This window comes from Cebidichthys violaceus, unplaced genomic scaffold, assembly GCF_023349555.1.
Source record: "Cebidichthys violaceus isolate CVI_PGR_0920_01 unplaced genomic scaffold, fCebVio1.0.p SCAF_14, whole genome shotgun sequence".
Classification (NCBI taxonomy): Eukaryota; Metazoa; Chordata; class Actinopteri; order Perciformes; family Stichaeidae; genus Cebidichthys; species Cebidichthys violaceus.
This window is the reverse complement of record NW_027176307.1, coordinates 13,393,600-13,421,029: the sequence shown is the minus strand read 5'-3', so window position 1 is coordinate 13,421,029 and position 27,430 is coordinate 13,393,600. Positions and strand designations below refer to the sequence as shown.

The window sequence follows — 27,430 nt, the reverse complement described above, 5'->3', positions numbered from 1 at the left end:
CATCACGCTCTCCCAAAGCCAACATACTTACAGTGCAGTTGTTTCATACCCGATGGGAAGCTTTATGCTATGAAAAAATGGCATAAATAGCACGTCATGTCGCTGGTAATTTCACCGACAATCAAATCTGTACCTTTAATTTAACTGTCATTTTTTTTTTCTCCCTTCAACAATATGTTACTGGCAATCTGCTGAGTATAATCTTACTTCAAAATTTGCACTTTTATCATCTTGAGGTGGTAATCTAAGGAATCTTCTGGTTTGTTCATCTTTGGTTAGGAGCAACAACGATACCATGACGTACGGAACCGGTTGAGATTCATATCTGAGTCTGATTTTATTCTCTACACACATAACACTGTAAGTAGCCTAATGGCATCATTTGCAAACATGACATACAACTTCTATGCAGATGACACACAGCTGTGATAATAAAACTATTCTAACTAATTTGATCGGACCTAAAAAGTAAGACATGTTACTCTAATTTAAGCCTCTTTGTTATTACATAAATACTATTATTAATGTTTGCTCATAACACCTCAGAAACACCGTTTCTAAATCCATATTATCTTGTAAATGAATGCTAAAAGTGTACTTTTGTGACCAGATTTTTGTTTAATGTTCTATTTGTTCTTTGCACTTTTTCTTTGTCGTTTTTGTACATTTAGCTTTTATACAATTTGATCACAGTAAAACCACAGAATTACTATTAAAATATGGCAGATTATTGCATGTTTCTTTTCCTGCTTTGACTTCCTCTGGTTTTGGTAATCATTTTCTTTTCTCACTTTCTTCCAGCCATGTCATTGGCTCTCACGTCTTTCTTTGTTCTCAACGTTCATTTGTGCCTCTCTTTGTCTAGTCTGTTACTCTTCTGTAATTCGGAGCTTTCTGGTCGATGGTCAGCATGAGCACTAATTGATCTGTGTGCAGAGACAGTGGCTAATGTAGAGGGTTAATTCTGTACGTGGCTGCGCCTGCCTCCTTCAGGGAAGAGTAGATTATCAGCTGACACCATCTATCCGGCAAGACGGCCAGGCAAAAATGTATAGAGCGAGAATGAGAGAGAACTAGAAACATAGAGAGAAAGAAGAACAGGACAGAATGTTTGAAAGAGACTGCAGGTGCATGGGAGGTGGGAGTAAATGTGGGAACACATCTGTGTAATTTTCTCTGAAATGTTTCTACAGGCTTCTCAGGGGTGTGCTGTGTTGAAACACGTTTCCTGTTCAGCCGCTGTAGCCATTTATACAACATGCTCTGCAGTTTAGAGTAAACACTGTCAAAATCCCCGTCACAACTGTTTTCATGTTTTTATAAGGATTTACTAGAATGCGTGGTTTGGCGTTTGGTGCAGTTACCTTGGTTAAGGTCTGTGAGTTAGCGAGACTCTCCGAGAGGCGAGGGTAGGTGTAGGAGCTGTATGGGTGGGCCTGTGGTGGGTTCTTGAAAGCCCCGCTGGCCGCATAAGGGACATTTGGCTCCTGCAGCCCGGAGCCTGAGCGAGACCGCTGCCGTATAGCCGGCGTGGGGCTGGTCTGCGTCACATAGGAACTCTTGGGTCGCTTTTCGTATTCGTCCCGCAGGCCGCCGTAGCTCCACTCACTGTCTGGGTAGTTGATCTGCTCGCTGTGTAGCGAGGCACGAGATGGCGTGCCCACTGAAGTGTCCCGGTAGTCCTGGCTGGACGAGCCACCTACGGACGCCCGATAGTAGCCGCTGGAGCCCACACCACTCCCCACCGTGGAGGCCACCTCATCGGCCGAGCGCCCTTTGCTCTCCAAGTAGGTGTGGTAGTCCGGGGGAAGCTTGCCATAGTCTGATTTTTGGGGCATGGCGTCCGGGTAGAAAGGGCTGCGAATGGGGTACGAGTGACCATTCTGCTTGGTGAATCGGTAGTGCCTCCCAACTGCCCAGTCCCCGTCTATAGAGAAGCTTGGCTTGCTGGGATCGAGAGAAAAGTCCCTGCTGGAGGTGTCTAGGTCACAGGAGTAGCGGGAATAGTAATGGTTGAATCCATTCTCCTCCGGGGCGTTGGGGTGACCGCTGCCGGAGGGTTTGGAGCTGCTTCCAGCCTGGTGGGGGCCTGGCGGGCTCTCTTTACGCAGGGAGTTGGAGCGCGTTACTGAGATGTTGTCAAAATCCTCCAGAAGGCCGTTGATGGAAGCGTCTTTGGGCGGCCGGTTCCCTCGAACAATGGTCTACGAGAAGAACAAACACATTTACACTTAAACATACAGGAGAGTCGGCCGCATTAAGGTTTGATGGAAGTAGCCCTGATACTTTGGGTTGCAGTACATTCAATTTCAGTTTAAATCATTCCTGGCTGAAAACTGAATGAGATGAATTGAAATTCCTGTTTAATCAACTTCAAATCGACTAAAAACACGTCAAATTTCAGGCTGGAATTTCAATTCATGTGTATCAGGGCTTCGCGACAAGTATGAAATCAATCATCACTTGCAATAAAATGAACGCCAGGAATTTGTCGTCTGAAAGAGCGGCAGGCATCAGTCTACACAACTAGTTGTTGCGAGTTGGGATGCAGCTACAAAAATGCATGGGGATAAATGAGCGGGACACCTCAGATGCTAAAATGAAAGCAGTGGTGGACTGAAGTGGCTAATTCCTGCCCCATTTCCCTCGCAACAGATTAGCTTCATTTTCAGTGGGCTGATCAGGATACATTAATAGTCGTGACGTTTGGTTTGGCGCTCGTGAGGTGCATGAACACACCAGCATGCGCTTTCACACACACACACACACACACACACACACACACACACACACACACAAGCGAAGGCAGAGTGAGACTGAACACGCACACACACACACACACACACACACACACACACACACACACACTCACATCTGCTTCAAAGCAAAGGCAGCTTAAACATCAGGGGTGCTGCTTATCCCCTCCTACCTTGTGTTAAGCCCTTTACACGGATGTGTCGTGAGTCACGGGGGAACTGGTGCTACAGCGTGACTCGCTGAACTACGCTCTGTGCGCGTGCATGTTGTACGCGCACATATGCTGTGTTTTGTTTTTTTTGTTTGTGTGTGGTGTTGACTGTGAGGATCACCACAATCCATACAGTGACAATCAGGGGCGACGCACCGCTTCTATCTACTCGGACAGTAGAGGAGACGCTGCGCTAGAACAATGGAAACATGTTGTGTGACTGCGACGCTGAGCTGCAGCGGATTATTGTATGAATTTGAAACTCTTACATAATCAATCGGTTTTTACTTTTGTGTATGTGACTGTGTTTCGGTGATGTTGTCCTATAGCATTACGGCCTCTAACAGAACATCAAATCCAATCAAGTCAACACATATTTTGCACTTTTCCACAATCTCAGTTGTTTTTAAAAAAATCCCTGTGTGCTTTCAAACCACTGCTTTCCGCTCTGGATTAACATCCTTGGTGTACCTCCATGAAAGTGCCCATCATACTTTTAGTGTATTTGCACCTTGATGGTTTTTTTTATAGTCTCAGTCAGTTTTCAGCTCCCTATCTACAAAAAAATGACCCACCCACCTGTCAATGCTAACTCATGTGGCTTTCACAAGCCTGTAGAGACCGCTCAAAATCTAAAAAAAAAAAAAATCCCTAGTTCCCTAGAATATCACGAAATGAGCGGGTTTGTTAAAGCTTGCAGCGACCATGGGGTACAATGAAGCTGAACAGAACTCAAGTAGCTAAATTAGCAAACTGTAACGCAGCATGACTGTTCCACAGCGACAGCTGTTTAATCCTCACTGCTAGAGATGTGCTGCGCAGTCATCACAATGTGAGGCACTTTGGATACAGTGGGACAGCACATGAGGCATGTGATGACTTAAACTAACCACAACTCATATGATTCTTTTCGATTATTGCTTTTAGAGATGAACCTCTGATGGTAATTTTGAGAAGGCTGACAATACTAAACCCATTGTATTATTCAATACTTTAGTCTTGTTCTAAAGGTGTTTGCTGAACCTCACTCTAACCCCCAACAAACGTCGCATCAGCAAGTTCTTTGACACCCTTTGACGGCGACTCATGCCTCGCTGTCCATCACATAACTGTCATGCTTGTCTCTCCGCTGTAGTTTCGTCCATGTCACATGAGCTGAGGTCAGGTCTCTGAGGATCCGCGATAACCATCAACTCTCTGCGTTGTCGCGCTGACATGATGGATACATGTAGACGCCTTCGCTTAGCTACCTGCAAACTGTCACCGCAAAACACGCTCCCTTCCTCTCATCTCATTTATCTTTGAGATGGTGACTCAACCCGGGCTCCCGCGGTTATTTAAAGAAGGATCTTTCTTCTCTTTCTGAATGCAGTTGTTTCAGACTAAAATAACACCTGTGCTCAAGCCTTATTAATATTTAGGCTGATTCTTTCACACATCCTCTCATCCTGTTCTATTGTGTTACTTGGTTCACCTCCCCTCTCCCTCCCTTAAACACTCCAGTGTGCTCTCCTCTGTTTGAGCGCCATAGGCTGTTTGGTGCCGTGACCTGGAACCCAAGGTGGAATGGCCAATAAAAGCGAGTAAAGTCTAGCTGAGGGGCGGAGGCTGCAGGACGAGTCTTTTAAAAGTAGTAGGCGAGGGGGAAATCTATCATGCCTTGGGCAGATGTTGCAGAGCACAGAGCAAGCTTGGACATTAAAACAAAAAGACACACACTCTGCTCTTCATGTTGTTCAGCTGCATTCTCCTTAAAAACAAATGTTCATGTAACATTAATGTTGTTAACCGGCCCAAATAAAACCCGCTACAACGAATCATTGCCGCTGGTATTGCCTTCGCACTTCCTCTGAACTGTGCCATGAATTCGCAAGTGGCGTGCGTTTGTGTGAGAAACCTAAAATGAGGCACATCGTGTTACGCTACGTGGATTCCAGGTGATTCAGAGCTAATTCAATTGGCGCACAACAGTAGGGAGTGTCAGTTATCTAATAAAACATCATCGTCTCCATTTGGTTCATAATCAATAAGAGTGTGTCAGGGAGCGTGACAGGTACAGGGGGAAAGAGAGAGTCGGAGAAAACAAGGCGGCGAATGAAACCGAGGAGGTGACGGGAGTGCAGAGGGGAGAGGGAGACAAGGTTAATTGTGTGCCAAATCACTGTCAAACGGTCGGCATCAAGCCCGAAAATCTTTCCATTAATTTGAATTAGGGGCCTGATACCGGCTCCTACACCCCCCCCACCTCCCCCCTTCCTTCGCTCCCCTCCTCCCCCCTCCTGTCCTTACAGCTCCGCGAGCTCTGTGCACGGGTCGTGCTCGGCGGCGGCTGTGACAGCAGCCATATTTCACCGGCGTGCGGCGTTGGCCTGTCCTTTAGTGATAAGCTGTAATAGATCTACTCTCTCCACTCACCACGGCCTGTTCAAGGTAAGCACAGGAGGGAGAGGGGGTGAAAGGAGGGGAGGAGAGGGGAGGGGAGAGGAGAGGAGCGGAGAGGAGAGGAGAGGAGAGGAGAGGAGAGGAGAGGAGAGGAGAGGAGAGGAAAATGGGAAGATGACAAATGGGAGAAGAGCAAAGGAAATAAAAAGTAAGTGTAGGAGGAGTGACCAAAAGAAAACAAACTGGGTGGGATGATGCAAAACTAGCAATAGAAAAGCAGAAGAAGAAAAGCAGCTGAGAAGAAAGAGGAGTCACGGATAGAAACGGACGGAGAAGGGGTGACGAGGGAAGGGAGGGAGGAAGTGTCGTAGAAAGGGAGCCATGAAAAATGAGCCTCATTGGGAGATAAGGGGGGGGATTAACCTTGCTGGTAATGAAGGGAGGGTGTGATGGGAGGGTGGAGGGAGGAAGAGAGGGAGAGATAATTAATGAGCTTGCCCTTCCCGTGACTCCTAGCTAGAACCCTGGTTTGGAGGCTTCGCTTCACTGGCCAGCAGGGTCCCGGGACAGCTGAGGGGCCAGAGGAGGAGGAGGAGGAGGAGGAGGAGGAGCAGCGTCTCTGCTCTTCTGCTGCATGGCTCCTCTGCACTGCTGTTTCGTTTGATTTTGGTGCTGAAATTGCTTCTTCTTTTTCGTCAGGAATCTGCTACGAATTAAACAACTTCTCCACACTGTTTTAACAGAAACCTTCCATTACGGGTTGAAAAAGTTTGATGGCTCCGGTTATCCTCGTTCAGAACTAGTTTGTGTCGTTCTATAGTTCAGAGGCAAAGTGAAAAGCCTTCTGTCATAAAGGAGGGAGACGTGGTATTGTATAAAAACGTGGATTTTGAGACAGGACGGCATTCATAGCGTTGCACCCCGACTCCTTTCTCACCTCCGCACAGCTGACCAATCACAGCGTGAAGTGGGCGTATAATAAATGTCAAATTATCGGTTTGAAAATGGTCGGACACAGGCCCTTCAAGCTACCATCAGAAAGACGTGGGGTGAGGGGGTGTCCGAAGCTACTCAACCATCTAACACACAGCTTCTGCAAACCAGTTTAAAATGTGTTCAGTAAAATGAAAACTCTTTGCTGAGGTACCGTTTGGACCTTGATGTGCTCTGTTAAAGCTTGATTTAATGCTGAAAAGCTTTTTTTTTTAATGTTCATATTTTTGTTTTACAGCACCATACAGTGAAAGAAACAAACATGTGCAGGGCAACACTTAAATATTGCTTTCTTAATTAACTTTGTGAAACGAAATGGTATCCAATACCAGATCGGCCTTAATGTCTTCACGATGTCATCTATGTTAGGTCAATAGGCTTTATCCATTGTCAATATTACCTATTTGTCTCAAGAAGAGGCTCAGAACTAAAGCTGCTACATATTTACCATCAACACCATTCATTTATTATTTATTGATTTAATGTCAGAAAATAGCTGAAGAGGTTCAAACTACTCCTTTTGTCCAAAACCCCAAATATATTAAATTCATAATGTGTTTGGCTTTTTCTCATTTTTTTGATAAATAATGAATCAATCATCAAAACAATCGATTCTCTGCTGATCCACTAATTGATTTTTCAACCAATCGTTTCAGTCCTTGTTGAAACGTTGCCTCCTTCAGTCCATTAATGTTTGCTTTATGTGAATATTCTCTTCTTTCTTCTTCACTGAATTTGCTAACCTACTCCTGTATCTATCTAAACACACACACACACACACACACACACACACACACACACAGCCTTAGAAATACACACATGCACGACAACAGAGGCAGATGTGTAACTCCTCCCAGTCGTGAGTCTTTAGTCACGCATGAACGCTCATCACCTACCACACCCCCGCACTCTCTCTCTCTCTCTCTCTCTCTCTCTCTCTCTCTCTCTCTCTCTCTCTCTCTCTCTGCCTCTCACACACACACACACACACACACACACACACACACACACACACACACACACACACACACTGCAGAACATCGCCTACTCAACACGCCCACTCTCAACTCTCAGCTCTGCCAGAACACGACCACATCAAAATTATGTTTTTTTGTTTTTTTTACTGTAATATAATATTGTACAACAGAAATATTTCTTCTTATCCACATTGCTCTATTCTCCCTCTCTTCCCCCCCCCCTTTATGTGTAAAGATCCCAGGCCCCATCTCCACTGTGTGAATCTCTCTGTCACGACTCACACTGCAGAGGACAAGCACACGTAGGTACACACACACACACACACACACACACACACACACACACACACACACACACACACACTTCTTCTACTACTACTGCCGCCACCACCGCTGCTGCTCCTGAAGTGCAGTATCATTTTGCATCGGTGACCAATTTGTGAACAGCAGCTTATTCACTGCGTCTGAGAACGATAATATCAGAGAGCCCTTGAGACGGCAGACAAAGGGACTACTCACGACTCTCCTTTGAGCGTCTCGCAGAGGACCAAACATGACCTGCATTGCTGATTAATCAGCAACTATACCACATCTGATGCATAAACAAAGAGGGAAGATATTGTTTGTGTGAAATGAAACATCCATCATTCACACGGAGATAAAGAAAAAGGTGTATCGTCACTGTTCCGTGTGAGCCTCCTCTTTGATGTGGGCGATACCGTGTAAGACGAGGCCGCGTATCTTTAACACCGATGCATGAATTCACTGCAAACAGAACATTGATTTCAAGAGATAAACTCACAGGATTCAGGTGAGCAGCAAGATTAAGGCGTTATCTTATCTTCTAGCTCCCTCTGGTGGTAAAAGAAACCAACCGCTCACTTTCCACCATTACTGTTTATTTAACTAATAAGCTGTACTCAGTGTCCAATCATAAATAAAAAGAGGAAGCCTAATGTCACCACTGTAGTAAGCACGATATATTAAAAATGTGTTTTTTTAAGTAAAGTAATTCATCAAATCAATTTATATATACATTTGCTTTTTTTCCAACATATTACTGGTACTTGTAATAAGGACATATCACTATTAATATGTTTGTTAATATATAAATATCAGCAGGGTGTTGCTCTAAATCTTATCAGGCTGTAGAAGGAGATTGTTCTGTATCATGACAAATATACATAGTGAAAAAAAAAATGATAATACTGGTGTTATTCTATATTTTTCCTATTGTCAAAAAAAGAAGAAGAACAAAACCCACAAGGCGTTAGCACATCTTTCAGTACTTTCTGACTTCCCTGTCCTGTCTGTGCTTCTCCAAGCCTAGTGGCTGCAACTGAAAATACATCTTTAAATATAAAAATAAATGCAGTATATGAAAATAAATATTTAAAAAGCCTCATTACTTTCCTGAAACAGCTGGGCACTGTATTTAAAAAAAGCAACAACACAAAATTACTCAAACAAGAGTAAATGGTTGATTTGTTGGGGACTATTTTCAGCTGTGGATTGATACACCTTTGGCGAGCAGAACGGTGTATGTGAGCATGAATCTAAATACACTACAGGGTCCATGTTTATGATAACGGATGGACATGTGCAAACCAGTGCAAAGGTGTAGCTGAATAATAATTTTTGAAAACTAAATGAGCTCTTTTGCACAGTTGAAAAGATAATAAACTTGTTTGTTTATTATTAAACTAGCTAATAAGATATATCAGGCTGAGGCTACACAGATCAAACTTTACAAAATATTGAATATTACCAGTCCTTAAACAAGTTTTAAGATCTCTAGGGTACCAAGAGTAACTTTTCAGTGTCACAATGAGGCAGACCGTTCCTTCCCTTGGCAGCCATGTTTCCTGTGTAGTAATGTAAAGTCTTGTGCTCTGCTGCTCTCTGCTGGTCTGACTCGGTATTTCACATCTGAACCGGGTAAAACTCATTGTGAATTAAACAACCGTGAATAAAAAACGATGTGGATGTTAATTTCACTGATTAAGGGACAAAGTAGAGTGAAGCTTCTGGTAATAAGATCCCCCGAGGCACATATCTCCTATCTCTGTTATTAATTACGACGACTAATCCTGACCTCAAAACGCAGTCGAATGTGACCTCAGATCAGTACGCGAGCTGACGGGTTGACCCACCTGTACCACTGAGCGGAGGATTTCACGGAGAGGTTTGGCTAATTTCTTGACATGTTATTAGCTGAACCACGGATGAGGTCCGCGCAAACATGAACAGGATTATTCAAGGAGCGTATTTTGGAGCGTTTTCCCGTGATTAATAGGCTGTGAGCTGACCTGTTTCCTCAGGCCATCCTCCTGCCTGTGAGTTACAGTAGCTAATAACCATCATCTCAACATGAGGAGCGGCTGAACACGGAGGGGCTCATCGAATAGGTGGATACCGTCTTAAGATACACGACGATGAAAGCTGACCTGAAAGCGATTCTGCTAGAGCTGACAAGACATTTAAAACAAAGAATAATAAGGGAGATAAAGAGGATTCACTGTCATTACATGCTGAAATGATTCTCTATGGGGGACAACAACAACATAACGGTCGAAGAAATGGTCCTGAACTTCACCCTATAGGTCAAGGAACCTGCAAGAGCCAGATTTAACTTTAACATGTTTGAACTTTAATCAGAAATGTTTCTACTTTGAATGTTGTCATCGGTTGTTATTGTAAGAAATACACGTAAGTGCCTTTTAGACAGACTACCGTCACTTTAAGTACATTTTGCGGCTTTTGAAGCAGAGGAAAAACGCACAGTTTTTATCACCTGACATGAGACTAGTAGAGTAGTAGTAGCCGGGGATCGAACCGCCGACTGAACCTCTGATTGAAAGGCGGCCCTGCTCTCCACTTAGCCACGGTCACCCCCAGTTGTCGATTAACCTGCGGAATATTAAAGTGTGTCGAGATAAAACAGCAGCATTTTTAGGAAGAAAATAATTTGTCGTCACCAACTTGTAGGAGGGAAATTGGATCAATGAAACCCTTTTTTGCTCCCCCCCCCCCCCAAGAGTGGTATCAGTGTGAGCTGTGTGCATTGAGGTGTCACCTTGAGGTTTACACTCGGACGCTGCAAAATCTTTAAATAAAAGAAGCTGCAAGCAACTTGACGTTTAGGTGTTCTGACTGCAGTCAAGGGTTTTAAAATAAGGACTACAAATCTACCCAGAATGCCAGAGCCCAGAGCCAATAGCAGGCCTGCATAGAGCCGCTGACATGTCAGGGAAGCGTCACATCAATCATCACGGCTTCATGCACACCGTGTCATAACTAAGACTACCCAAAAACAAAAAAGGCTGTGTGAACCGTTTAAAGTGATGAAATAAGAGTAACATAAGGGTCAACCTAAAAATGAGACATTACATTAAAAGGTTTAAACTCAACAGAATTCTTGTATTTCACACTTCTATAGATAATGTAATATTATAATTGCATAATTAGTAATTGCTGGATCCATCATTTCATAGTCACTCCTAACTGAACCTTCTAGAGACCAACTTGGGAGCATTCATTCAAGCACGGCACTTATTCATAATGGTGACAGAATCACATGCTTTTGACACATTTAAGACCAAAATCACTCCGAGCAGCTTAATATGCAGCGGCCCTGGTCACAAGGTGAACATAAGGGGGTTGCGAGAAATTATCACTGTAGAAAACAAAACTAAATTCTGCTCCAGACATATTTTTATCTTTAATCTCAGCGTTTTTTCGTTTGAAATACTGTTTAGTTTGACCTCTTTAGGGTCTCTAAGTACTTTTCCAATATAACCAGAAAATCATTCTACGATTGAACTGCTTGTGAGCGGTCTCAAGTAGACATTACAATATTCTAAGGGGTCAGAGGCAAAAAAAAAAAAAAGTTCGGGAATTTAAATAACAGCTTATATCCCATTTTTGACATCTCATTAGCATATTTCTCCAGGGTAAGGACTCCACTTTTTAGTACACGTTAGCACACAAAGACAATAGTAGAAGCCTCTGGTGGCGTTCAATGGGATTAATGCATCAGTGTACACAGCATCGGTGAGTGTATTCGTGTGCTTGTGTGTTAAACGCGCCGCTGTAGGCAGACTGCGGAGCCCCGTTCACTGGGAGAAGCGGCGAGACGCCCCCGACCCCCACGGCTCCCGAGCCGGCAGCTCAGACCAGCGTGACCCAGTCACCTCTGACCTCCGCCGGGTAGAGCCTCAGCTACAAGCTCCGGGGTCCATGAGTCACACAGGGTGCAATGCGCCGAATGGGGGATGATTTCCAGCAAAATGGATTAGGGGCGGAAGCATAATGAAATACAAAACACACAATCGGACCAAATCCCCGACCTTAAGCATATTAGCGCAGTAAAGCCTGGACACCCTTCTTCCATCCCGCTAAGCTCTGTCAGATTTATGTTGATTCAAAAAAACATAGCCAGCGGAAATTGCTAGGAAATGTAATAAGTAGAATAAACACGTAGTGTGTCTTTGCCAGTGTGATCAATCACGTGAGTTTCCAAGTGAGTCCGTCACTGTCGAGGAAACTTTGTGATCTAAAGGAGAGAGGAGACAGAGAGCAACGAGACGGAGAGGAGGGGATCAATTAGGTGTCCCTCAGTTATCTTCTTGTCAAGTCTTGAGACAGATAAACAGACAGCTGCCCGCTTTAGATTAATTACACAGCGGCGCTCATTAATCTGAGGCCCGTCAGCAGAGTTATAGGCCTCTACATCACATCTCAGTCAACGCTCACTTTCTACTCCTTTTACCACTCATTAGACCATGTTGTCTTTTCTCCTCTCACTTCTATCCCACTGCTGTCGTTTTAATCCCCCACACACACACACACACACACACACACACACACACACACACACACACACACACACACACACACGCTTTCATCCTATACGTTCTATACGTTATGTTTGCAATCGCCAAGGTCACTATCAAAAGATTGAAGCTGTTTTATATCTATATGAATGTGAAGTTTACCACTTTATGTGCTGATTTGCAAATGTTAACTGATTTGCCAACACGCTAAACTATCATGGCGAACATGGCAAACGTTTTACCTGCTAAACATTAGCAGTCAAGCGTTGTCATTGCGAGCAGGTTAGCTCACTGGCATTAGCATTCAGCTGGAAGCGCCACAGTGGCTCAGTACAGCCTGACAGAGCAGCTAGCATCGCTGTAAACTTCTCAGTCTGTCACTGACTCACAGCTTGATATTGTTTGTGGATAAAAAAAAAGATGAACGAAAATCAATAACAAGATGTTAGCCAAGACTCAGCAATTTTCATTAAACAGTATTTTTTGTAACGATATGCACGCATGAGTGTATGAAAATAGTTTTCTTCAGCAGTTTCCTGGTCTGGAAACCAGTCCATAAAAACAGATAAAGATAGCCCAGCCGAAGCTTATGAAATAATAAAAATGATGCTCACTAATCTGGCCTGAAATGCTGATAGATAGATCTAAATTGCCGTTCAATATTCTTCCACGGGGATAAAGGACGTGTAGAGCCCAATCCCTGGGCCTTAAACCCTGAACTTAACTGACGTCACCTGTTAAACGCTTGAGTGTGAGAGGCTGAGAGGACTTGAAATGGTACGAATGACACTTGACAACGTCATAACATGTTATGTTCAATTGTGGGTATTTATTCATATTTTTAACTCCCTGATTTTAAGTTTCAAATGAAATGTTTGATGGATAAAGCTGTGTAATATAATCTTTATAGTCTCACATTTGAACTTCCACCTGGGAAAGCCACGTCTTTAACGTCACATTGCTATGAATTATGGGTAATTCCTTTTGGCAAAGCCTGCAGAAATTTTTCGGACTCGCAGAAAGTGTTCGTAAAGGGCTCAACATGTCTGCGAGAGAGCCCTCAATTTGACAGTGGGACACAAACTAAACCCTCACGGGCTTTGCAGGGAGTCCATAAGTGTGGAGAAAATTTGGATTGAGTCCATGATTTGAAAAGCACTAAACTGTGAGTTGTAGTTTTCCATCTGGCCACACGAGGATACTGCAGGTCCAGTCATTAAGTCACACCAAGTGGAAAGTATCTCACTGGCTTAACAGCAATGATGCTGATTTTTAAATGCAGCGGTTCACTAGGATGCAAATATCCTAACCACTGTTATTAAGAAAAAGAAGAAGATTTAATGCAGTAATGCTTTTCTGTTGTTAAATGTTTTGTCTAATTGTTGTTGAGGACCCCCTTGAAAACGAGACGGTACATCTCACAGGGTTATTTCCATATTTATTCTAAGTCCATAGGACACAAAATATGAACGTGTTCAAGAAGATCAAGCACTTCCAAACGATTACAAACTCTGTTAAAGTATGACACGGCAGTCATCTCAAATCAGTTTTTCCTGCAACAATCCTTCCCTATTTAAAATGCACAGGCTAAATGTTCTTCCAAAAGAGAAACAGAAAAAGAAAACCCACATTCAGACACTGAAGGATGATTGTTAGCCAGGACATTTTGAGCTGCCCTGGCAAAACGCACGTTGCTGAGGGCCAAGATCCCCCCCCCCCCCCCCCCCCCCCCCCCCGCCGACTGCGGCTCCGAAAGCCTCCGCGAGAGGTGATTTGCAGAGTGTGTCTGTGAATGGCAGCCGCGAAAGGAGACAAAGTGAGAAAGCTAGGGAGGAGGAGCAGAGTGGAGGAAGGAATGAGAGAGGTCTAAATCGATGCCATCCACTTCAGCTCGCTGCCAAGAAAGACAGATGCTCTCTCTATCTGTTTGTGCGCGCACGAGGGTGCACGAGAGTGCACGAGAGTGCACGAGGGTGCGCGCCTGGGCGGACATGCATCAATCAGGAGTTATTTTCCTTCAAGTCTATTTCTGCTTTCACCAATTTAATCCCTAAATCAATGTAAGATCGAGTGCAACGCGTACCGAGTCAAATTCAAATCAAACTTGAAATTAGACGCGTATCGATCAAAGCGTCCGACTTTCTTTTCTGTCCTTTAAGAAGTCGAATGAATGCCGCGGCCATTGTGCAAGAAGAAACACAGCATGTATGTGTGTCTACGCAGTGATGGAGGAGCCACTCAACAAATGTGACAGAAGTTTTGGGTTACGACAACATGGAACGAGGGGACATGGTGGAGATTCTGGACTTGCTCCACATCCAAGCACTTGTCTAGACCTCGTTCATTCTCAGTCTGGACACTCATCTTGCCTTGGAGCTCACCCAATATCACTAATACAGACCGCATTCAAAATCCCACTCAAATTAGCAGCTCCCTGCTTGCTCATGTAAGAACCATAATAGCCCACTTCTATCTAGTCAATCAAGACACAAGTTTGCGTTCCTGCCCCTGAAGCAAAGACCGGGTGACCCTGTTCAATCACAAACGCTCTCTCTCTCTAGAGTGCGTTTCCATATGTATACATACAGCAAACCCAGCAAAAGCTACCAAAATAACTCGTGCCATGCAGTGCTCAGAGCGCAAACCTGCCCTCTCCAGAAACATGAGAAAACAACCCGCACTCTGAACGGCTATAACTCACGGTGTGTCACACTTCAGTGTTAAGAATGCCACGGAAATAGAAACTGCGGTCAAATATGTGACCTTTTGAACGCAGCGTCTCTGTTAAGGTCGGCACAAAACGAGCAGAATAAATGCTGAGTGGAACAGCTGCTTACCTGCACCGCCGCTGTTTGGTCTAATGTGTTTTATACTAAGTGTTGGCAGTGAGAGAGGAGACCTGTAGCGCACACAAATCTGCATAGCCAGCATACCAGCATGCAGTCTTGGCTCAACACAAGCGGAGAACAGTCGAGCGCCCCACCTGTGACTGATTATGAATCGTCTGTGCCTGGGTTTTAAACACCACCGCCTCCTCCTCCTCCTCCTCCTCCTCCTCCTCCTCCGGGTTCACCGCTCCCACCAGCTGCCTCCGCTCCGGCCTCAGCTTCCCTGTCTCCCTCCTGCTCGCTCCGGCCCCGATCTCCGTTGTTCCTCGCCCTCCCGCCATGATAAGTCTCCCCTGCCCGGCAGCAGCTGCATCCAGCACCCCGGCCTGCACTGGAAGCCTGGCCGTCTGCGCCACGGCAGCAACCCTTTCGAGAGACCCAGTGATCGAGTTTCCACCTCTGTCACCTGCCAAAGAGCTGGTGGGAGGGGGGGAAGGTGCCCTGCTACCACTGACCCACTGACATTTAAAGTACCAGTTATCACCCTGCGTGTCATGCCCATTGTCACATGCCTTATACTTGGCAAGTTAAGTCCTTTTGTCTCGCTGTCACAAACACTGGGACAGCTTTGTCTGACCTGGACTAAATGTCCAATGTCAAAATATGAAGATTCGGTGTCATTTAATTCACTTAAATATGACATTTGTGGCTAATTACAGTAAATAAAAAGACTGTATTTCATGATATCTGACAGCAAAACTGTTATTTTCCCCAAAGCCGCAACATTAAAAAGTGTAAATCTGCAACCATGTACTGTTCTTCAACCAGAACATGAACAAATCAACCCTAAACCCTAAATCAACAGGACACATTTATAAATAACAGCCGGGCCCGCTGGCAGTGTTCCTCACCATTCTGGACGCATTTTGTTGCATTATTTCTTCCTCCAGTGTGATGTAAGGATGAGATATTTTCAGTGCAGCTATAGTGGGCTTGACAGCGCAGAGATGTTCAGCTACCCAAAATATCGGCGAGCTCTCTCCACCTACACTACCTACAGTAACATGTAACCCCGCAGCTGAACGCGAGAAGTTTAGGCATGTACTCTGGAGGTTGTCAGCGGCCATTTGGAGAAATGCGAGAAATCACAAACAGGAGAAGAGAAGACAGGCTGGAGGGAAAGAAGCACATCTTCATTGCGTAATAACTCCTGGAATGCACTGCTCGATCACATATTCATGTGTCTATATGTGTCCATCCAGGGGGAGGATTTCACCTCTTTATTACAGAAAATATCATCATGCACATTTCTGATTCATATGCATGGACCTCAACAAGTACATGCGCAAATGTTGTGAAGTTCACACCATGCACGTCGTACTTTCACTCGCCACATGGTCTCCTTCCTGCAGCGCCTGCAGCAGCAAACAACACCCTCCTGACTCAAAAAACTCAGATTCATCCCCGAGCACAAGCAACATCATCCGTAACGCCATCTTCCCCTCCGGTTCTGAAAAGTGAAGCCGATGCAGAAGAGCCCTAAACTTGCATTCTCTCTACTGACCGGCAGGGGGCGACTCCTCTGGTGATAAAAATAATTCTGATTGTATAGAAGTCTATGTATTGGTAATATAATGATATATTGATATATAATGAGAAAATGACTCTACTTCTCTCTTGATTTATTCCCTCAGTAAACATTGTAAACATGAGTTTATGGTCTCAATCTCTAGTTTCAAGTCTTCTTCAATACAGCAGGATGTTCATTTAGTAAGTTATGGTCCATTTAGAGTCAAACAGACCGTAAAGCGGAGTATGCTTTAGGGTGGGGTTAGCTTGTGATTGACAGGCCGTAACCAGAGCCGTATCGCTCCTCCGCAGTTCAAAAACGGTCACTTCCGTTCACTGGTTGCAAAAAAAACAAAAAACAAGATGGCGACGGTGAAAATGCAGAACTCGAGGCTTCAAAACTGCGGTAAACAAACCAAACGTCATGACGACTTCGTCCACACACACAGTCCATGCTGAGAATCAGAAACCTAGATGTTACCTTAAAGACGTTATCTAAAGGCAGCTTTAATTTGCCTCTATCCATTCTGTCTATAATGTTATTCTCACATGTGATTTTGTCACAGCTGCCTTTCGAATGTCTCCTCACTGCTCTTATCTGATTCGCTTGAGGAAAACCTGTGGATCAACTCGAGGCCATTAAACTACTCTCACATTAACTTCCCACCCACATGCCGCCAGACTGAAATTGATAGTATTACACAGCCGCTACTGTAAGCGACAAACGGCATATAATTCAAGATGAAAATTGTGTTCATTATATATTTAGGAAAAAAAAGCAGCCAGTTCTGTATTAGCTGTTAAAGACCAAAGGGAGGGGGGGGGGGATTTGATCTTTATCCAGGAGAGGAACATGATGTTTGAGGGAGGTATTAGAGATGGATATCCACCTTTAAAACACAATGAGCATAAATTATTCCTGTGATACCTCCAGGCTCATCCCTCTTCTACAGCTACTGTGGGATTAAGAAGAGTAAACTTTCAGTTGGTCTCATGATGGGTTCGTCTTTAAATCCTTAGAAATAATTTTTCTCTCTCTAACTGTCTTACTGACGCTGATGTGGACATGTCTGGGGCCTGTTTGATAACCCTGGGGATCAAGACAAAGAATTTAAATTGCCTTCCAATAAAACATGCGATAAATGAGCGTTTCTCTTTTTATTTGTTTTACTCATTTGGCAGCACACTGACACCAATAAAACATGTGTTCAGGTGGACTATAGCTTCACTGACTACTACTTCTTAACTCACTATATTACTCTTTCCGTGTGAGTTGGCAAAGTCTACCATTGCCCTGACCTCGTGTAAAGGATATAAACTTTACTGCTAGTGTTTAAAAAGAATCCCATTATAACAATGGTGTTATTAATTCACTGCAGCCACGGCTTGCTGCTTCTTTCTCGAGCACCTTATTTTGTCACGGTTATTGTCAGGTTATTATGGCTCTAACCCATTGCCTAAACACTGCTAATTGACTGCAGTATTTCTTATTTAGGGAATACATCTAAGTTTCTCTGCACCCTCCAAAAGCCCCAAATCTAAATGCAAATGACACAATAAGTGGTATCCTGTGAAGTGAGGTAACAAACCACCGAGAGAAGAAGCCTGCTCCCGCTAAACTTCTTTGCTTTTGCATGTGTCAGCGTTTCTCGCTTACAAGAACTGGCTCAGAGGGAAACATGAGAAAACAGAAACAAGGAGATTAACGTTAGCAGACCTAAGCACACACCTGCACAAAAACACACACATGCATGCCAACACATACCCATTAACAAACACACACACACACACACACACACACACACACACACACACACACACACACACACACACCATCATGGTAAATTACCTCCTCGGCTCCATGGGAGTCGGCAATTTGAGGGTGTCAAAGTCAAGGTGCAACATGAGACTGCCATTAATAATAGCCACGGCTCTGCCCCTGCCGGCGCTAATGAATGCAACACATTAACACACATGTAACCTGTAGCGTCACACAACAGCACACACACACACACACACACACACACACATCAACCATGAAAGTCAACAAGAAGCGCAACATCGGATTGGAGACGTTTCCCACAGAGGTAGTTACATAGCGCTCTTACTCATGCACCGCCGCACTTCGAAGTGTCAGACTGCAGAAGCTTTACGAGCACAATGTTTTAAACATGGAAATGCTGTTAGGGCATGGTGTTAGCCTCTACTTCTGGATTAGCATGCGTGCTGAGGGCTGGTGGAGGAGGAAGGAGGGGGGGAGGGGGAGAAAGGAGATGAGAGCCAAGGCTTTAAGCAACACTAATGCTCAGCTGAGATGAGCAGTCTGACAACGAGGCTACAAGCCTTGTTGAATAAACGATGAGCGCCCAAGCCAGAGGGCAGGGGTAGTAGTTATTTCAGCATCATGACCACGCCAGCCTCTCGAAACCGCACACACACACACACACACACACACACACACACACACACACACACGGAGAATACATGTTCACGCGCGCAGAGAGAGACAAACATGCACACACACCATGTTGACCTTTTACTGTACTCTGTGCCTCTGTGCCGTTTGGCGAGGACAGCACTGGAGGTCTGCCAGACTGGAGGTCGCTTCATCCATGCTCTACCTGGCGTGTGCACAGATGCGCACACACACACACACACACACACACACACACACACACACACAAACAAACACACACACTTTGTAGACAGAGCTGGAGGAGTCTGCCAAGCAGAGGAAGCCTCATGTCAATCAAGTGTCAGGGCAACCAGGGGGGACGGATATCAGGCCATCGGTGAGACACAATAAATAACCCAGCCCGCCTTGGGAGTCAGGGTTTCACACACACACACACACACACACACACACACACACACACACACACACACACACACACACACACACATACATGAGAAGCAACTAAATACTGCGATACAGAATAAATACAGTGATTTTAATCCAGTTCAGAGATCTTATGTTTGTGATTCCCACCCATGTATCCTAGTAACCACAGCCTCAAACACCTACTGTTTAATTTACACATGAAGACTTTTGTTTCCAGTTACTGGGTTACATCAGGTCTTTTTTCCCTTTAAAGTATCCTGAAATTTGGCAATGTCTAAAAAGTTGTCTGTAGCAACAACTTTAATATTGAGGAAAATAACAAATCTTTTATTATCCACCTCCTCAACTATTAGTTCTTTATGGACATGTCCTGTTGATTAAAAACTGTTGGCAAGTAGCTTATAACTTTCCCGAGTGTTCACAAACACAGCGGGAGAAAAAAGTATGAATTTGACCTTAAAAACTTCTCTTTGGATAGTCCTTGAGTGAATTTTGTGCTTAGTCAATATGTTTTTGCCTACAAAGATTTCAGATGAACGTACATTTATAAAAACTTATTTTTCCTGTTTTTACAACTCAGAGAGAGAAACTACATCATGTTGGATTTATTTGAGTTATCATTATTGAGAGGACAGGAGAGGAGATAGGAGAGAGGAGAAGAGGAGGAGAAGAGTGAGGATAGGTTAAGAGAGAGGAGGAGAGGCCATGACAGGACAGGACAGGATAAAGGGGGAGAGGAGAGGAGACAGGAGGAGAGGACAGGACAGGAGAGAGGAAGACAGAGACAGAGGAGAGAGGAGAGAGGAGAGGGGTTAAGGACAGGACAGGAAAGGAGAGAGGAGAAGAGAGGAGGGGAAGAGAGGACAGGAGAGGAGGAAAGGAGCGAGGAGGAGAGGACAGGGCAGGAGAGAGGAAGAGAGGATGAGAGAGGAGAGGAGAGGACAGGAAAGGACAGGACAGGAGAGAAGAGGAGAGGAGAGGAGAGGAGAGGAGAGGAGAGGAGAGGACAGCACAGGACAGGAAAGTACAGGACAGGAGAGAGGAGGAAGGAAGAGAGGGGAGGACAGGAGAGAGGAGAAGAGTAGATGACAGGAAAGGACAGGACAGGAGAGAGGAGTAGAGGAGAGGACAGGAAAGGACAGGACAGGAGAGAGGAGGAGAGGAGAGGACAGGAAAGGAAAGGACAGGACAGGAGAGAGGATTTTTTTTTTTTGATTTTTAAAAAACCTTTTATTGATCCAGAACAGATTACTGTCACGTCATGAATTCAAATAAATAAGAAATAAAACAACTCCTCCAACCACAGAAAACATACATATCAAACATGAAACTCAGCTTTTTACTTCAGTTGAACTTTCAACCTGAACTAAATATCAAAAGTACAACAGATTCAATAAAGAGTCTTAGATTTCATTTCATTTTTCATGTCCATCTCTCCCACTGGTCAGGACAGGAGAGAGGAGAGGAGAGGATGAGAGAGGAGAGGACAGGACAGGACAGGAGAGAGGAGAGGAGAGGATGAGAGAGGAGAGGACAGGACAGGACAGGAGAGAGGAGGAAGGAGGAGAGGACAGGACAGACAGGAGAGAGGAGAGGAGGGGGCAGGAGAGAGGAGGACAGGACAGGACAGGAGAGAGGAGAGGAGGGGACAGGAGAGAGGAGGAGAGGACAGGACAGGACAGGAGAGAGGAGGAGAGTGGAGAGGACAGGAAAGGACAGGACAGGAGAGAGGAGAGGAGAAGAGGAGGGCCAGAATAGTCTGGTTTGGGTCGGATCAAGAGGTGGATCAGTAGGGGTTCTTCTAACACATGCGGACCCTTTCTGACCTATTTTCCACAGAGTGGCCTAGAGCAGAGCAGAATCAGCTGTCATGGCAACATGCACTTCACATCTCAGCACCCATCATCATCACCATCACCATTATCATCATCATGATTATCATCATCATTATCAAAGGCGCTCCATAGCAAAAGAGGGGAGAACCAAGGGAACATGCCGCTACAGTTAATCTTGTCATTTCTGGGGAGGCTCATGCGAAATGAAACAAAAAGGAGAGTTGGAGATGAGGCCTAAGAAAAGACTTGGCAGAGCGATGTAGTTATGTCATGTGTGGAGTCATTCTCAGCGTTTCTCCCTGCTCCTGCTGACACACCACCTCCACCTGAATGCATGGCAGCAGGCAGCGGAGGAGAGATGTGGAAACAAGAGATGTGGCTGTGTGAGAGCGACCAACAGAAGAAAAAATTGAAAAAAAGGAGGAGGGGGGGGGGGGATAGGGGGGGTTAAAAACAGAAGGGAAGAGGAAGTCATACTTTGGGCAACGGCGTTTCGGATGACCGGACTTTCTTGGGAGATATCTGTGAAGAGAGCAAGAGAATTATTTTCTTGTTTCCCCCTCTTCAGAGATATCTCCTGTGGCATATTGCTGTTCTCTCTTACAGGACTTATGTGGATGTCTGATCGTGTATTTTTTACTGTAAGTGGTTCCTCGGGGACTAATATATACAAGTTCACTTGATGATTAATGCTCACAATGGCGCTTTTAGTCTTACTGTTTTAGATTTATATATGTATATCTTAAAAAAATGCAACCAAGTGCTGCAGTGCTTTAACGTTTAACTTTCAACATCAAGCTAAAAAGTGGCGTGTTTGTGAGGCAAGTGTTCTTTAAGAATTAACCAAGGTCGACACAAATGGTGTAAGCAGGTGTTGTAACACACACAGGAGAGGCTCCTGGTCCTCAAAGCTGAAGGGCAGTGGTTCACACATGCAGTATGATGGGACCACAGACAGCACAATGGAAGATATAAAACACCACATCTTAAGCAGTGCCTCTGTGAACCCCGGCGAGGCCTAATACAACCTCCAATACCTCCAGTATGCAAGAGAAGAGCCTCAAAAACAAATCACATGTTCTGCTACAGCCCAGAGAAAGGCTGCAGAGAGATACTGTTGTTTTATCAAACGGTTTGGTGTGTGGATGACTATAATCAGTTGATCAAATCGATTTGATATGTTAAGAAGAACCAATGAACAACAACACATCAGAGGAGACACTCAGAAGGTTCAGAGACAAGGGGAGACACGCAATCACAGTCACATGGGGAGGTAAGAAGGAGAAGTTCGCACGAGGGTTTTCTGAGATTGTGACATCGTCTAATGGAAAACAAAACGAGGCGTTGTCTTTAAAGCTGCATTGAGCAATTGTTGACCAGCAGGGGGCAGAAAGCCTACGGGTTTATCAAGAGTTTATGTTTGTCATAAATGTCTGCTGTAGGTCATATCCTCTGGGTTATGGTTTGATTTCAACAGCTCCAAAAATGATGCAAGTCTCTATTTTTGTAGCATTTTGTGTGGCTTTTTGTCTTTCTTCGATGGAGAAGGTAAAGCCCCGCCCCTTCCGGTGGACCACCATCTGACCTTATTTTGGAAAAAAATACGTACACCTGTCAACGGCGAGAGGCATGATTATTTGATCCTGAATTGCGCCATGAATTACACATATGTTTGTCAATTTAATTTTCTCTTTTTCTCATAAAACTATTGAAGTATAAGACTGTGAAAACACATAAGTGACATCCTGTGATGCCTGTGTGTTTTGTGTACAACTGGTGTCACTCATTTCACTTCCCGGCTCATAAAAAGAGTCACGGGATAAAACACACCATTTCTTCAAAATAGGGGAACACCGGAAGGGGAGGGACTTTGCCTCTCTATCGTTATAATAGTATAATGGCGGAGAGGAATTACAATTAAGTCTTGCTAGAGCCAACAGAACTGTTTCATTTGACTGTTAATATGTGGATGTATATAACCTTTGCTACTTCTTGTTTTGCTTTTGTAATAAAGCCGCTGAAGCCAACATTAGCCACAAAAGGCTACTGGTCAAACAGCATCAGACCGAGTGAAACTGCAGCAGCTCTGCCCCTGGAAGCAATTGAGCAACAGTTCATTTTATTGCTTCTGAATTCAACATTTAACTTGTAAAAGGACGGCTGTGATATTTTCTTCTATTACAAGTTATATGGTCCGGCTTTAATACTCAGTGAGTTTTCAATATTACTCTAACATCATAAAATCGCTCAATGCAGGTTTAAAGCAATATAATGTAAATGCTATAACTGTAATTTCAAATACGAGGGCAATTTGAATAGTGTGAAGTGGCCAGATGGCACTGGAGAACGGTCTAAATTGTCCTCAGAAGAAAGACAACAAAGTGTAGAAAGAGGAGGAAGGAGCGGTGAAGATACAGCGACAGCGGAGTGAAACATGGCTAGATAGAAAAGTAAAAGGAACAGAGGTGGGAGGAAAAAAAGGAATGTAAAGGTCCTATGGACAGAGAGAGCGGGGCGTGTGGGGGGGAGAAACAGAAGGATGAAGAACAAACAGAGTCACAGAAGACGATACCGATTTGTCCCCAGTGCTCAGGCTTGTCGCCCTCTGTCCATTCACACTCTACCTTCATTGGTGCCAGCTGGATGGGGGTGATGTAGGAGGGGTCCACCATGGGCTTGGGGCGGTTGGCGGTGTCCGCCAGGAGGCTCTGCCATTGCTGCGGCAGCCCGGTGAACTTCTGCTCCCGCGGGTCGAAGCCCGTGTGGACCCGGTGCTCAAAGTTTGACGGAGCTGAGATCTCCAGCCGTTTCTTCTTCTTGCCAAACATGCTGGAAAACCCTGGCAAACCTGGTGAACCACAAGCGAGAGACAAACATTTCAACTGCAGCATTGATCGACTGACTTTATTACATCAATTCAGAGAGGAAAACCATGACGATAGGCGGAGGACTATATTGAAGCGTAGTGCAAATCTGTGCCTTTTGGGAGGTTCTCATCACTACAGCCTTGAACGCATTTCATATCTAACAGCATACGGAAGGTGTGACGTGACATCAGGTTGAGTGGATGCAGGCGAATGTGTTATTAATATAGTTTGCATCACGTGCACTTTTCCCTCTAAATATACCATCTAACATAAGGCACGCATGAAAAGTTTTGTTGCACACGCGAGAGCACAAGCAGATACGTATGAGAGCTTTGACATTTAATTAGCATGTACTGTTCAAGGGGATTGGATTAATGATCTTTAAATAAGATATGGATATATATACATATATCATATATATGATATATATATATCTATATGTATACGATTTAAAAATGTGAAAAATATGAAGAAAAAGTTTGACTATAAATTAAGACTCATTTGTAATAATACTGAGCCTTACAGATGGTCTGGTAAGAAACATAAAGGTATTCATTCTACAACAGTAATACAGATGACTGAGCTGATAATCACCCTGGTTATTAAAAAGTCTGAAGCACAACAATCAATTAGGTGTTGCTTGCCGTGTCCGCACGCTGCACAGTTGAAGCATCCCACATAAGTCAGACTGATTGGCTGTAACATCATTCTATACTGTGCTGCGCTATTATACACTCTGCTGGTCAGCATGCTAATCTCAGCCCACTAATGCCGCAGGATGCACACAAGGAAAGAACGAGCAAAAGTGTCCAAACACTTTGGTTACATAATATAAACATCAGAAGAAGAAAAGAAAAAAACGGACGCACTGAAGCGAAGAGAAGAAGAAGGAAACTGATGCCGAGCTAGGGTTGGTGTTTTCTTTATATGTAAGGTTTGATAGTGATGTCGACACGCAGCCACGGCAGCTGTGCTCTCACTGCACCACCAACAGGAACCGTTTGGGAGATCCCACTGCGGTATTGTTGGCGGTTTGGGCCAGAAGCATGATGTCCAGTCATAGGAACGAAATGTCATGATGTTGTTGGTGAGGCTGTGAATGGAGTCCATTGTGTTATTCCCTTAGGAGGCATTGTCCTCGGAGAAAAACAAAGTCATCAAACCCCCCCCCCCCCCCAACACACACACACACACACACACACACACACACACACACACACACACACACACACACACACACACACACACCAGATACTGTCCGCTGTGCCAGGCCCACACCAAACATTTTATTTACATATGTGTGTGTGGTGAACACAACAAAATAAGGTCTCAGCAAAGCCACTTGAGGACGGGCCAGACTGTGATAAGGAACGAAAAAGCGCCCGGTGCCTGTGTTCACATGAAAGAAATATATGTATACATTTTTCATTTGCACTGGCTGTCTTTGTAGGCCTACCGTAGAGAACGCGCGGGGTAAACAAAAGAAGAACTCTCATTTAGCCGAGAAGTGTGGATTTTACGGACCCTCTTACGAAGGAGAGACCGGAGGCAAACAGGAATCCCCCTCAGAGCAGTGAGCTAACGCTGCAAATGGAAAATGTCATCTTGCTGTGTTGTTGGGTGCCAGAATCACTCCTGCGTACATTTGAGATGATAAACTGTGATTTGTGGTTCTAGCCAGCTTCGATATCGGCGCTGTAAGTGATGGGCGATGCTGTTATTTGCTAAAAAAAAAGTGTGAATCAAGTCAGTGTGCTCAATCACTTTTCATTGTGAAAAAAGGATGAAGTCTTTTGACTTGGTAGTACCGTCTGCAGACGCAATGACAGAAGTCACCAAAGAGTGAAACTAAACGCAACTTCAAACAGATGAAGCAAAAAAACAAATGTAATCACGGAAATCTCTCTCAATCATTTCCCTTTGCTGCCCTGCAGGAGAGCCAGGACAGACCAAATTAGTAGCCTCAAACAGGAAAGATGGAGAGATAGATGGGAGAGAAAGGAGGGGAGGGAGGGGGGGGGGGGGGGGGGGGGGGGGGGAGACGAGAACAGAGAGATAGAGAAATAAACGCATTGGAGGAAACAACGGAAAGAGGAGAGACAACAATGTAAAGAGTGACGGAGAACGGATGGAAGCCGAGGAGGCTTAAGGCCTTTGTGATGCATGCAGCGGCACAATCGGAGCACAAGAGATTATTACAGTGTGCAGCACAGTGCTGCCCTCAGAGAGCTCAACGCTGGATCAGAAGCTGTGAGTCATAGAGAGGAACCTTGTGCCACAGGCTTGTTTACAGAACTCTGCTTTCCACGCCGCATTCACTGTCAGCCTTCGTTTACACAGTACAGAAAATATGCAATTTTTTAAAGTGTGAAAGCAAATAGTTTTTAAACGATCATGCAAAAATCCAAGTGTGCAAAGTATTTACTATACTTCTATATATTATCGACCATAATATTAAAAGATTATTTATGCAACTATTGTACTGAATTGTATATATTTAGACCATATCAGCGGTTTTGCAGTCCAGTATCTTATGAGTTTACCATTACACTACTGATAAACATTTCCTAATTAACACAAGTTAAATAACAAAAAAATGTATTTTGTGGATCCTTCCTGGTGGTGCATTTAGGTGCTGAAGTGAAGGTCTGACAACAGAGCTTCATCATTCAGCTGCCACATAACATTGCATTCATAAACTGTGTCATTTAGAAACTTATTAGTAGTTATTTGCATTGAATGGTCAGAGTTGAAGACAGTTTTAGCTACACAACAGCACAAAAACTCGATTACACTTGTTACTGAACAACTTTTGTACCGATATTATTAACATAACTTTATGCATTCCTTATAACATGCTTTTTTTTTTGGCCAGAAATGCAATGAAACTACGGGACATCTGTCCTGCTAACCGATCGTTATGAATGCAGATGTGTGTTCTGGAAAGCGTTGATGAACATTTCATTTTGAAAATTTGAATAAAAATTCAGGAAAAAAATATTACAAAATCTAAAAGAGAATGTCTGCATGTTTTGGGGACTGACTCTTATGAAATATATAAGCAAATAAAAAGTGATTTGGCTGAAACGTGTGAAACCACTGGTTTGGTCCTTTAACTAACACAACCTAGTGGAAACATCCAACAGAGACGAAGGTCATTAAAGAAGCACATGATCGCTCTTCATCTCACATGGTCTGATTCACAAAAACACATGACAGACTCTCCACAGGTGTCACCCTTAGATAACCAACAAGAGCAAAAGCTTCACAATCCTTAGCTCTAATCGTTTCCCTTTTCTGCTGAGGCACAAATCTTTAATGCAACGCAGACATC

The 27,430-nt window shown here is 44.2% G+C and overlaps 1 protein-coding gene across 3 annotated transcripts in view; it reads right to left on the bottom strand.

Annotated features, from left to right (window-relative positions):
- Positions 1-27,430, bottom strand: part of pak5 (p21 protein (Cdc42/Rac)-activated kinase 5) — a 65,754-nt gene that overhangs the window by 12,414 nt on the left and 25,910 nt on the right. The window contains exons 1-4 of one of the 3 annotated variants that reach the window (XM_068708983.1): positions 24,966-24,988; positions 23,854-24,077; positions 21,707-21,751; positions 1,365-2,204 (exon numbers count right to left, since the gene is read on the bottom strand). In XM_068708983.1, the coding sequence (XP_068565084.1) occupies positions 1,365-2,204; positions 21,707-21,751; positions 23,854-24,057 (1,089 nt within the window). In that variant the 5' untranslated portion in view covers positions 24,058-24,077; positions 24,966-24,988. Of the gene's footprint in view, positions 1-1,364; positions 2,205-21,706; positions 21,752-23,853; positions 24,078-24,965; positions 24,989-27,430 lie in introns of those variants that run through there. The other 2 variants (XM_068708985.1, XM_068708984.1) reach the window with 2 other exon arrangements.